Source organism: Acinonyx jubatus, chromosome E4 (assembly GCF_027475565.1).
Source record: "Acinonyx jubatus isolate Ajub_Pintada_27869175 chromosome E4, VMU_Ajub_asm_v1.0, whole genome shotgun sequence".
Lineage (NCBI taxonomy): Eukaryota > Metazoa > Chordata > Mammalia > Carnivora > Felidae > Acinonyx > Acinonyx jubatus.
Window position 1 is genome coordinate 26,911,577 of NC_069395.1, and position 13,134 is coordinate 26,924,710.

General features: G+C 54.7%; 1 protein-coding gene across 2 annotated transcripts; it reads right to left on the bottom strand.

Annotated features, from left to right (window-relative positions):
* Positions 1-3,582: 3,582 nt before the first annotated feature.
* OPTC (opticin) lies at positions 3,583-12,536 on the bottom strand. Of its 2 annotated transcripts, XM_053209381.1 has the most exons (8): positions 12,419-12,536; positions 11,052-11,160; positions 9,391-9,622; positions 8,527-8,665; positions 6,831-6,998; positions 5,749-5,951; positions 4,478-4,573; positions 3,583-4,035 (listed from the first exon to the last, which is right to left on the bottom strand). In XM_053209381.1, exons 1-8 carry the CDS (start codon positions 12,489-12,491, stop codon positions 3,865-3,867), a joined length of 1,191 nt encoding a protein of 396 aa, XP_053065356.1. In that variant the 5' UTR covers positions 12,492-12,536; the 3' UTR covers positions 3,583-3,864. The 2 variants fall into 2 exon arrangements, with proteins under 2 accessions (XP_053065356.1, XP_026930564.1); XM_027074763.2 differs by lacking the exon at positions 12,419-12,536 and having other exon boundaries at positions 11,052-11,317.
* Between the last annotated feature and the right edge of the window lie 598 nt (positions 12,537-13,134).

Genomic DNA, 13,134 nt, shown 5'->3' on the forward strand with positions numbered 1-13,134 from the left:
ACCTCGGACTGCTCATCAGCAGTCGGTCCGGCAGTCAACGTGCCTCGGCCTCACTCTGCATAAAGAGGTGCTCTCTGCTCCTCTGCCGGGAGCCTGACCCTAACGCCTGTGGGTTCCTGAGAAGCCAGAGCCCCAGCTCCTTCTTGTTAAGATGTAACAGCTGCTGGGAGCCGGCTTGGATTTCTCTCCCTGCCCATCCCCTCTCCGGATTCCAGAGAGGCCTGGGGACAGATGCACCGTTTAGAATTTCTTCAGGGGGGCGGCCAACAAGGGCATTCTTCCTATTCCTTGGGCTTCCCTTGCCCAAAATGGGAGATGAGCTGGGGGACAGCTGCACAGGCAGCAGGTCCCTGGGGAGATCCTTCCTGCCCAGGGTAGTAACACAGCCTCAGGAAAGAAACCCTCGGGAGCCGCCGCCTCCTTTGGCCTGGAGAGAGGTGCCTGCACCCAAGGGAGGTACAAGAGCGGGACTTGGGACCCCGTGTCGGGAGGGACGCGGTTTTGAATCCCGGCCCTGCCACGTGCTGCTCTGTTCATTTGGGCCACCGCCTGTTGCCCTGTCCCCAGTGTGGAGATAAACATCCCTAAACATCCCTACTCTCTAGGGTTGTTGCTGGGGTTCAGTGATGTGCCTAATAGCTTCTATTACAGCATCTGGCCAATTCCGGAGCGCGGGGACTACTGGGCCCCTTCTCTGCCACAGAGCGGGGGTCAGATGACTTTCTGTACTCAGCACAGATTAACCTTGGGGCATGTGGGTATGATGTGGCTTCTAGCACTGAGGGGCCCCAGTTCTGGAAAGTTCTCTTTGTTTTTTTTTTTTTTGGTTTTTTTTTTTTTTGGTGTTTTTTTTTTTTTCCACACAGGGTTTCTTGCAGTTGGGGTCTTGAAGCTTTCAGGTGTGGTATGCCTAGGCCTTGTTGTAACCAAACAGAGAAGGACATGGAAGAGGATAGAACTGATGGATGAGAGAGAGAGAGCCCTCCCACTGTAACGAGCTCCTGAGAAGACGGAAGAGGAAGAGCCAGACTTCACTGTTTGAAATTCCGCTGTTCTCTACCGTTTTGAAAGGCAGGGAGCGATTGGCTGTTTTCCTAGCCTCAGTTGTGCCGGAATCCCTGGATCTCTAGGAGAGTGGGAGCCAGCAGCACAGGAAGCACGAGGGCACCCTCTCACCTTTAAGACTTCCCACTCCAAGGGGCACCTGGGTGGCTCTGCCCGTTAAGCCTCCGACTTCGGCTCGGGCCATGATCTCATGGTTCACGAGTTTGAGCCCCGTGTCGGGCTCTGGGCTGACAGCTCTGAGCCTGGAGCCTGCTTTGGACTCTGTGTCTCCCTCTCTCTCTCTCTCTGCCCCTTCCCCCACTCGTGCTCTGTCTCTCTCTCTCTGTCAAAAATACAATAAAAAATATACGTTAAAAAAAAAAAAAAAAAAAAAAAAACAACTTCCCGCTCCATTTGCAGCCCGTGAAATGTATCGAGTCTCGGTTCAGGCCTCAGCTAGCCACGTGAGCTCCAGTAAGCACTTTATCTTCTGGAGTTCTTGATTTCTTCATCTGAAGAATGTGACTAATAACCCCTGACTTGTCTGTGTACGGGACTGTCCTGAGGACCCAAAGAACTTTGAGAACTTTGAGCGGGTTCCCTTCCACGTAGGCCACAGACACATACCTGCCCAGCCGGACTCGGGGACCGTCCCCCCACCGCCACCTCGAGTGATTGCCGTGGCAACTGAGTGCCCGGCTAACTCCCGCTCCTTGGTCTAGTTTCAGCTTAGATGTTGTTTCTTAAAGGTCTTCGGGCCTCAGACTGGGTCTCCCTCCTGTAAGCTCTCATAGCATTCTGCAGAATCCTCTTATCACGTGTGTCAGGAGTTGCATAGTGTGGTTGTGTGACCGTTTAGCATGTATCTTCGGTGCCAGACTCTAAGCTCCAGGAGGAAAAGGAGTACGTCTGTTGCACATCATCAGATCACCAGCACGTAACACAGTGCCTGGCACCGGACAGGTAGGTGCTCAATAAAATCCTTGCTGGATGAGGGAGTCAATTGCCTGCCTCGACCCCCTTTTATCCTTCAGTCAACCCCTGCTGCCAAGCGCCCATCTATTACGTCCCTCTTGCCCAACATCTCCTTATAAGGAGAAGGGCGACATCTCTCCTGTCTTCATAATTCAAGGAACAAGTCAGCTAGATCATAGTTGGCCTTCTTCCCATCTCCCATCACAGCAGACCTCGCCCAGAACCCAAGGCTGCAGGTGAGTAATTGCTAGTTATTTATTTATTTATCCTTGCGCAAGGCTGCCCTCTGGTGGTTAAACATGGAAGCGAGCACGGGAAGGATTGAACCGCCCCGGCTGAGCCGGGCTCAGAGGGTCCCCAGTGTGCCAGGAACAGGTAAGCGTTACAAGGAGGGCATCTGGGTGAAGATTCTTGTCAGTCTCCGTCCTTATTTTTTTTTATTAAAAATTTTTTTTAATGTTTTATTCATTTTTGAGACAGAGAGAGACAGAGCATGAGGAGGGGAGGGGCAGAGAGAGAGGGAGACACAGAATCCAAAGAGGTTCCAGGTTCTGAGCCGCCAGCACAGAGCCCGACGCGGGGCTCGAACTCACGAACCGCGAGATCATGACCCGAGCAGATGTCGGACGCTCCACCGACTGAGCCACCCAGGCGACCCTAGTCTCCATCCTTATGAATGTCTCCCTCCAAATCTAACAGGAAGCCCTTGGCCTAGGAAGAGCAAGAAAATAAAGCCTCATAGAAACCCCACCCTACCCTGGTGGGCGAAATAACTATTCTGTCCTCAGTGGTGAGCTGGCAAATGTTTAACAACCATCTCTCTCTCTCTCTCTCTCTGTCTCTCTCTCAGAGAATCCCGATGTGTAGCATTGACTGATTTCCATGGTAGAACTTCTCTCACCATGGCCGATTTCAAACTACCAATGTGATGTCACTTGAAAGTGTTGTTGGGAAAAACAAGCACTAAGGGGCCCGTCGCTGTATACTACATCACGGATGCGAGTAAGTCCAAGAACTTATTGGTTACTAGTAAAATAATTGGGAAGTCATGAGTTTGAGTATTTATTACATGTGCTTTCAACATCATATATCTAAATGCGAGCTTGTAATGTAATCCTGAATAAAAGCCCTGTTCAGCCACTGGCTTACAAAAGTCTGGGAAGTGTAATAATTGGTTCTGTAAGCCTCGTAGTAAGAGCTGGCTCCCGCATGCCATTGCTTCTCCCACTTCCCCCTTCTTTTTCTCCTCCTCCTCCTCTTCTTCGTACATGACTTCCCGGCATTCTGTGTGGGTAGGACGGATGGCGAGTATGGGAGTGAGCTTTGCTCCAGACGCTGCTATTTTCTGAGTCAGGAGCCATAAGGTGCTAAGGAAAGAGAATGAGAAAATGCAAATTTGGCTACTGCGGGACGCTTTCGCGTGTGTGTGTCTGTGTGCGTGTCTGTGTGCGTGTGCCCGCGTGTGTGTACGTGTGTCTGTGTGTATGTCTATGTTTCCGCGTGCACGTCTATGTCTGTGTGTATGTGTGTGTGTGTGTCTGTGTCTGTGTGCATGCACGTGTGTGTGTGCGTGTGCCTGCGTGTGTGTCCGTGTGTCTGTGTATGTCTATGTTTCCACATGCACGTCTATATGTCTGTGTGTATGTGTGTGTGTGTCTGTGTATCTGTTGTATGTGTGTCTGTGTATCTATGTGTGCGTGCATGTGTGTGTGTGTGTGCAGCCCGTGGGGGCAGGGGGCGGGGGTGAGTTTTGCAACTGGATCAGGGGGCCGATTCCGGCCTGGATGACAGACCACCGCGTGGAGGCGAGGCCCGCACCCTTCCCGCCGCACGGGGAGCGGTGAGCTAGCAGCAGCGGCCGGTGGGGAGGCGAGGCAGGCAGAAGTAGGCGCTGGGGAAGAAGCCCAGGTTGATGGGATTGCCGTCTAGGCGGATGTCTTCCAGCCGCCTCCGGCTGTGTTTGTGCTCCTCAGTGTCACAGAAGGCATCTTTCTGCATGGTCTCTATCATGTTATTCTGGAAAGAACACATTGACAGCTGCCAAACCTCCCCCTGGAGAGTCTGCCCCCAGGCAGCGCCGAAGGCACAGATCAATCCGCTCTCCCCACCAGCTCCCCTCTTGGGAGTGGAGAAACCGAGGCACATGAGGCCGAGGCCACGCAGCAAGGGGTGAGGAGAGAAGGCCCGTGGAGGATGGATATGGAGAGCAGAGAGGGAGGAGGAGGAGGAGGAGACAGAGGAAGGAACCAGCCGCCGGTGAGGTGGGGTGAAGGATGCTGAGGGACAGGAAGCATCTTTGGAAGGAAAGGAAGGCAGTCGCGCCGAGGCTGTGGGCGATGGCCTGGGCAAGACCTCGGCTCCAAGCCTCCAGTAAGCTCCCTGGGAAGGAGACCCCACCGCATTCTCAGGATGCCCCTGGGCTCTCTGCAATGCTCTTGGTCTTGGGCAGGCTGCTTACCTGCAGGTGCAGTGAGCGCAGGCTGGGGGGCAGGGGCCCGGGGATGGAGTCCAGCAAGTTGTCAGCCAGGTAGAGGAACTGCAGCTTCTCTAGCCCCTGGGGAGGAGGCAGAGGGCATGGGAGGCTGGCAGAGGTCGTGGGACCTGGCAGTGACAGGCGCCCAGCAGGGCCCCAGTGTTCACTGAGGGCCTCCTGAGCCTCAGCCACGTGTTAGGCTCGGGCCTGGGTGCTGCACGGGATGCCCAGTCTCTCAGGAGCTCACAGGCACTGACTCTCACCAGGGGCAGCAGGAGAGCTGCTGTCATTGAGGTCTGGCAGCTGGGGGAGGCTGCCGGAGCTGGTAATGAGGAGCAGCGAGGGGTAGGCGGGAGAGAGGGGGCGCGGACGGGGTGGAAGGGAGGACAAGGGGCCATCCCAGTTCAGCCTCAACTTTTCCCAAACGAGAAGTCTCCAAATCTGGTCCTGGAGGGGCTGTGAAGAGAATGTTCTAGAAACGTCTGGAATGGCAGAGTGAGAGCCGCAAGCACACGTGAGGCAGGCTGAGCGGGTGCGTGTGGCAGAGCTGGGCGTGAGCCCCTCCTCGCGGCCTCCCTGGCACCACTCCTGGAGCTCTCAGAGCCCTGTTGAGGGAGCAGTCGCAGGGGCCACGTTTGTGCCTCGGGTTTAGCCCTTTCCAGCACGAGTGGCCAGCCAGAGATCCATCAGATGGATGGATGCTCTCGCAAGCACTCGGTCAGAGAAAATCAGTTAGTAGTGGGCTTTTTTCCAAAGCCCACTTTTTTCCAAACTTTAGGTAGGGTTAGGGTTGGAGCCAGCACGATCGCAAGTCGCAGCACAGCCTAGGTTTTAGGGGCGTAGGTGCTGCGGGTGCCGAGAGGTGAATGGGACAGACGTGCCGAGAGGCCATGTGCCGGAAGAGGCAGAGAGAGAGCTGCTGACTCTCATTTCTGGTGCCAACCCCCCTCCCCCATTTCCAGGAACAAGCCCATGAGGCCTGCATTTCCTTTTCCTGGAAGTTCTTGGGATGGCGTGTCGTAAGACACCCTCTTCTGGAGTCAGAATCAGTTTCTTGAAACCAAAAAAAAAAAAAAAAAGTTTAATAAATGGGAACAGATGAAGAAAATGGGGTTTGATTTTCATACCCAGGATAGTGTTGGAGCAGGGACATCCCATGAGGGCAAGGTTGTGTGTGTGTGTGTGTGTGTGTGTGTGTGTGTGGTTGTGGGCATGCGTGGCAAGTGGTAAATGGAGGACTTTAGGCCCTGGCTCACCCTGAAGGCTTCGGGCTGTATTCCGGAGCTCTGGAGCCGGTTCAGGCGGACGTCCAGGACCTCGATGCCAGCGGGCAGCACGGGCAGAGCCGCCAGCTGGTTCTCTGGGAGGATCAGGTCCCGCAGGGCAGGCAGCAGGCGGAGGGCATCATCATCAATGGAGGAGATGGAATTGCTGGAAAGGTCGATCTTCTTCAGTTTTGCTATGGGGTATGGGGGAGAATACAGAAAGTCACGAGACGCGCTATCCTTCCTGGCCCTTGCTGGACCTACCTGTACCCTGCCCCATCCTTTTAAAGATAGGCAATGCCAGCCAGTTCTCCACCCGTGTGAGGTCCAAGCCAGAAGAAATGACGTGATAAACCAGGGCCTCCTGGGAAAGCCCTCAGATTCGGCCATACTTTCTCATGGAGTTCTGTCCTGTGTGGTGGCGGCCCGTGGATATGGGTTTGGTAGAAACCTTTGTAGGGCAAGACCCAATAGGCCCACCAATCCTTAGACCCATCCCACCCCCACTCTTCACCATTAGTTGACGTGAAAGGACGCCATGGCCCAGAAGGCTATGGGATTTAGTGGTAGCATCTGGATTTGAGCCCAGGTTTCCTATATGAGGCAGGGTATAAGGCATAGGAATAACATGCCTTAGGAATGTTAGGAATAGGAATAGGAATAGGTATAAGGCACAAGGAAAACACGGCAAACAAAAAATGGATAAATGGCGTCAGTGCCGTGGAGAGTCGACATAGCCTGGTCTTGTCCAGAGGCCAGGAGGGCACAGAGCTGTAGTGGCTGGGAATCCTGAAAATGGAGGCCTGATCCTATCTTCCCTTTCCCCGCTGTCCAGAGCTTTGGGGAGAACAAAGGTGGGCGGGTCGCTTCTGTTATCCAATATCTTCAAGGAAAGGAATCAGGGAGACTTGGGGCTATTTCCATTTGGTAGCTGGGGAGACTGAAAACGAACAGGGAAAGGCTAACACAGGTGGGACGCTGTGTGACAGCTCGTGTGGCTGGTGCCCAGGCGGAGGGCCCGTGGGCTTCCCTCCGCCAGTCCTGCCCTCCTCCTGTGCCAGAGCATTACATACTCAGCCCTTTGAAGTCTCCAGCTCGGATCCGGCTGATGCGGTTGAAGCGGGCGTACAGGTAAGTGGTTGTCTTGGGGAGAGGCGGGATGCTCTCCAGGTCAGCATCGTCACAGTACACGGAGGAACCAAGGCACACGCATACCAGACAGGTAGGCAGGCCTGGCTCAGCTGCAAGGCAGAACACAGGGAGACCCTTCTCAGACTGCCTTCAGCTTCCCCGACCAGTGGCCCTTGCTTGACCCAGGGAGTGTCTGAGCCACGGCTAGAACTCAATGTCGCAATGCGCTGAGGCAGTGCCGTGGGCTGCCCCCGACCCGGCCCTCAGCCCCCAACCCAAGAGGAGCAGATCCTCACCCAGTTGTCACCCAGTCTCGGCCCACTGGTCCTCTTATCAGGCCCCAATCCGATGCAGGTTTTCCCGGGCCTGTGTGGGTGTTTCTAGGACATCCATTGGTCTTTTTTCCATAGGGGCTCCTCTCTGGTCCCCAAAGGCACAATGAAGATAAACTAAAGGCAGAACTAGGCGAAATGGCTAATGGTTGCTGGTCCTGCCATCTGCCTTGTGGGCGAGGCGTTAGACACGTTCCGTCTGGCTCCGAGAAGCAGAATGAAGCCACGACGGAGTGGACAGTGCTTGCCTAGGATTCATTTCCCATTCTTATGGTGTCAGCATCCCAGGAAATAGCTCTCTCCTGTTCTCATGCCATGACCGGTGGTCATTAGACATAAGTCAGGCCTTCAAGCCCAAACTGGCTTTGAAAAGTTGGGACGGCTTTGCTGGCTCATACAACTGACTGGTGCAGGTAGTTTCTGTTACTTGCCACTACAAGAGATTACGGGAGACCACCGCTCATCCGACTCAAGGGCGAAATCCGTTAGCGGGGACACAGCTCCAAGATTAAGAGGCAGCTTTTCTTTGCAGGCAGTGACCACTATGGGTGGAGCAGAGAGGACCTCAGGGCCCTCCTTAGCCCAAGGCCTTGAATGGCAGATCAAGCCGAGGCCTTTTATGGTCTTTTTAAGCCCGGGGTTCTACAGCCCCGAGAGGTCATGGGTTCCTACGGATGCCCGGATACGCTAGATCCATCCAAGGCAAATATCTCAGGAGAACAGGAACCAGGGACAAGCAAGTCAGGAATTAACTGCATCCCTCCTCTGCATCAGTTTGATCCCCAAAGAGTGCCAACCCCTTATTGTCAGATGTGCCGGTGTCCCAGTCTCCAGGAGGGCATCAGGGAGAGGAAGAGAGCTGCTAAGGGGGAATTTAGAGCCGAAAAGCAGTATGACTGCTTCATCTGCCCCCATGCCAAGTGACAGCCACAAAGTTATTTATTCTCCTCTACAGGCTTTTAATTGTCTCTAATCTAATTACCACTCAACCCGCTCCCCTAGTGATGCTGTTAATTAAGGTAGGGTGGCTTTGCTAGGAAGAGTGGAGTTCTTGCTTTTCTTTTTTCTTTTTCTTTTTCTTTCTTTTTTTTTTTTTTTTGGCCTCCTATCCAGCAAAAAGCAGTAGGGACAGCTTACAGTAAAGGTTACAGTAAAGGTTAGCTTGTAACTCTCCCTTACAGTAAAGGTTAGCTCCCGACCCTTCCCTCCCTACCCCAACCGCACTTTACTGTAGTAGCCCCAGGGCTGGGTCATGGCTACATGGCCCATGACCTATGCGTACTGAGACCTGTGACCGTGAACTCACCGTGGCTGCTTGGGGAGCCTGGGAGGCCCAGCATAGTAGGCTTGGTCATGGTGGGCTTGGACGAGAGTGTCCTTGGATTCACCGTGCTCTGAGTGGAACCGATCCTGGTTGGAGGACCCAGGCTGGATCCCGCTTTGACCTGGAGACATAGCACGTAGCACACAGTAGGCCAGTTATTGGCTTTGGACTCTGGGGACCTCAGTGACCAATTTCAAACTTACAAAGAGTCACTGTGGAGAAAAGGGGGAGGGAGGAAGGGAACTTCTTAAAGAGCATCTGGTCCAGTATCTTCCTTACATGGAGGAGGAAATGGGCCCAGAGAGGAGAGCACCAGGGATCAAGGAGGCAGCTGGTGACCAAGCTGTCCAGAGCTGGAATCCATGTCTCTGGATCGCCCAGGCCGCCATGCTTCCTCTTGCTCAGCACTGAGCTCATGCAGCCAACGGGTGCGGGCTTCAGATCAGCCCCTGAAAAGGCCAGGAAGTGCTGAGAAAGAACTTCAGACTAGAAGACAGAGCAGATGGGGTTTGGAGCTTCTTTTTCTAGCGAGAATATGAAGACATCGCTGACTCCCACCCAGTGAGACGTGGCTTATGGTCTTATGTGACGGCAGGCTACAGATGTATGACTTCTATGGGGGATCCCGTCAAGTTTACTAGAAGCCGACAAAGAAACTGAACTTTTGCTGTCCTCTTTCTTAGCATTATCTACGTGATAAGTTCCTATGGAGGGACAAGAATTTCCACCTCCGGGAGAAAGACGTGGAGGCTTGAGATGCCTGCACTGTGGGCAGCTGGAGAGGGGCCAGGCCCCTGACACCCAGTTCCTACAGGGAACACAGTTGGTCTGCTGTGTGCTCCTTACCTCGGGGAGCTGGTCCCCATAGTCCATGAGCCCTTCGTAGTCGCTCAGGTCAATGACCTCATCGTAGTTGTCCAGGTCAGGGACGTAGTTCCCCAGATTCAGGACCGCGTAAGAATCTCCCTCCTCATTCGTCGGGTCTCTCCTCTTCCTCCCCTTTGGGGGAGAAGCTGTCCCTGCTTCTAGCAGCACCAGGGCCAGCAGGCTCAGGAAAGCCAGGAGCTTCATGGGGACCCTGGGAGGAAGTGGCAGCAGAAATGAGGAGGAGGTTAAATCACGTCGGAGCCCAGTCCTGGGGGACGGGCAGGAGGAGGGGCAGCCGTCTAAGAGGCAGGGTTCTCTCGGGCTTTGTGGGAACGACTCACTTCCCACCCCCACACTTGCCGACTCCATGTCGTTATACACTCAGTGCATCTATTGCGTGTGCAAGCCCCCTAACGGCTGGGGCTCTGTCTAGGGGGCTTCTCCTGCCAGCCCCTCCCACTGCCACCCAACTTCAGTGCCTGTGGGCTCTCACACACACTGAGTTTCGCTCACACAGGCACGTGTAGACACCTGGCAAAGGCTCGTTTACTCGTCTCATGCAAGGCTCCCTGTCTGCACACCTCCCTACTAATTAGGCATACACTCGTGCATTTATACAAATGTCCTCTCTAACGACCACATGCGCAGAGTACCATCATTAGTCACCAAGCTAGGTTTAGAGAAATCTCATCATCAAGGAGCCTTGCGGCTTTTTAAGAGATTATGCATCCATCACACATTTGCTCAACAAACATTTATGGGGCGTCTGTTATGTTCTGGGCACTGGACTCCTCTCTGGAGGTGCAGAAATAACTAAGGCACACCTAGCACGCTCAGAGTTCATGCTTTTCAAAACTGACATATAATGTAAAAAGAACGTTAGTTATAAAATATACTTCCTAAATGCAGCTTTTTTTTTTTTTTTTAATGCAGCTTTAAAAAAAAAAAACGTTTACTTGTTTGGAGAGAAAGAGAGAGAACATAAGTGGTGGCGGAGCAGAGAGAAAGGGGGACAGGGGACCCGAAGCAGGCTCCCCGCTGACAGCAGTGAGCTCGACCTCAAGAACTGTGAGATCATGACCTGAGCCGAAGTCGAAGTCGGAAGCTCAACCGACTGAGCCTCCCCGGGGGCACCCTTCAATACAGCTTTTTAAAAACAAATGATCACAGGAACAGAAAGCGTTCTTTGCATGTAGCTGGGGGGGGGGCATGTACACATCTAGAGAGTTCCCTAGATGTCTGCGTGTGTGCACCAGTGATTACGTGCGTGCGTGATGAGCACGTAAGCAGAAACGTCTGCGCGAGTTCCTGCACAGAGGCACAGATGGGTCAAGGAATGTGTGTGGTGCGGGTGTGAGGGAGCCGGCGTGTTTCTGATAGTGCAGCTGCAGAAATGTCTAGCACGTTCGTCTCCTTTATGCATTTCAGCTGGGCCCAGGGTAAGCCCTCTGCAGTGGCAAGAATGATTTTTTTCATCAGAGCTTTTGCCCCCCGAACCCCAGCGCCCAGCAGCCCCTTCCAACTTCTCTTGCCCAGAGGATGCGACTCCCTCCGTCCCCCTGCCCCCCCCCCAGTCCCTCCCAGCCTGCACCACAGCCCCTCATTTGCATACCAATCTCACCTCAAACCTTGAACCTTACCCCACACAATGCTGTTTCCGAAGGAACAGAGCCTCACAGCCTCCGGAGAAGTAGGGACTCTGCTGGAAAGGTCGTTTGCAGTGGGCCAGGGTAGACAGCGGGGTGCTGGCTGAGGCCAGCGTGTGGCCAATCAGACTTCTCTTCTTGCTGGTGTCCAGCTGTTCCCCCTTCTCTTTGCTCAGCGGGTCCCCCATCCTATTCCTTTGCTCAGTGGCTGGGAATTTCTCTCTCTCCCTCTACCTCCTCCACTGCCACCCCCACATGTACCGCCCCCCCCCCCCACCTCCCACTCTCTTCTCTCCTCTTTCTCTGTCTGCTGCTTTTCTCCTTTCCAGGCCGCTCTGAGGGGGCTGGCAGTTCCGACTCCCTAAGGGAACAGACAGCAGGTGGGGGGAGCATTCAGAGGGATGGGGCTTGACTTTCTTGCTTTCTTCCAGATAGAACCCGAAGATTCAAAGAGGCTGAGTTAAGGCACTCTGACCACACCACCACCCACCACCTGGAGCCCCAACATGGGGCCGTAACTGCCCAAAAGTCACCAGACGGAGGCAGTTCAAAGAGAAGGTGAACGGGGTTGGGGCAGGATTTGAAGACCCGGCTTCAAGTTCTCCAGTGATGATGACGATGATGACGGCAAGGAGGACACAAGGAATTCTCTCAGTCCACTGAGGGTGGACCCTAGAAAGGAATTCCTGATCATGAACACCAGGAGGCATTGTGTGGGGTCCTCAGGGGGCCGAGAAGAATCCTCTCCCCCCACCCCCCACCAAAGATGTATGTATCAGGAGAGATGCTCTTTTCCTTGGTGCCTCAGGCTAAGGGGTTCCCCAGTAGTCTGCCAGCCTGTGTGCTTGCCTGGGGGTGGGGGGTTCTTCCTTGCTGCCCCTTGCTCCCTACTCCCTCCCACCGACCACATACTGACTCCTGGCTGTGAAGCTCCCCGACGATCATCTAGTCCAAACCACTTACCCAACAGATAAGAAACCGAGGTCCAGCTGGGTGCAGTGACTTACCCAAGGTCACACCGAGCCAGGACCAGGGCTTAGATTTCTGACTCTCGGGCCAGAGAGTTGTCGTTTGTTCATATGACCCTGCCTCTTTTCACCTCATCCCCCATCCCCCACCCCAGCTCTGAGATCATGTGCCTCGATGCCCTCAGAACAGATGGCCTTGGCAGGACGCATCTCTGCCCTGGCATACCAGGTGAAGGGGCAGATCGAAGAGCCTGGCCCAAGGGCCAGTGCTTGGCCTGCAATGTTCCCGGGCACCAGCTGGTGTGGAGGAGGCATCCTCCAGCCCGAGGACCCGGTCACCGAAGATACGCCTGTTCCTGTGGCCCTGGTAGCCCACCATCTGGAGAGAGTCACCAACGGGGGCTCTGCTGGTGGAGGGAGAGATAGCCCTGGAGCCAGCAGGGTGCCCAGGAAGCAGATGGCACATTTGGCATGCTGTCCTCCCCCACTTTCTCTCCACAGCTTTGCAGGCGGAGACTAACCCTCCCCCACCCCAGACCCCAGTCAGGCTGGGCTCTGCCCACCCCCCCCACCATCCCACGCCATTAATTCCCTGCAAGCAAGGCAAATGCGAATGTTCATTCATTCCCCTTGCCGCCTGCTCCCACTCTCCCTCCCCACTTTCTCCGTGACGGCTCTGGCCCGAGACTGTTCCTCCCACACGCTCTGCCAACTCGGAGGAGGAGCCGGCGGGGCCCGCAGCCTGAGCCAGTCTCCTAGGGTGGATGCGCAGGCTCCCCCACATCCCGGCAAAGAGCCCCCTTCGGACTCAGGAGTCCCATCCTAGACCCCGTCCCAGCTTCTCCTCCCGCTTTTACAAGCTCTCCCTACACACGCTCTAGTTTCCGTGCATGTGTGTGATCTGTGGGAGCCCGCTCACCATCATGCGGTTGTGGCACACGGGGAGGGCGGTGCAGAGGCCCTTCTAATCCCCATGTCTCAGGAGAAGCACAAGGCATGCTGATGGAAAGGAGGTGGCAGGCAGTGGGGACAGGAGTCTGGCCAGTTGACCCCGTTGCTGCCCCTTGCATGGGCGGGGGTGGAAATTTCAGGAACCCTCCTGCTTTTTT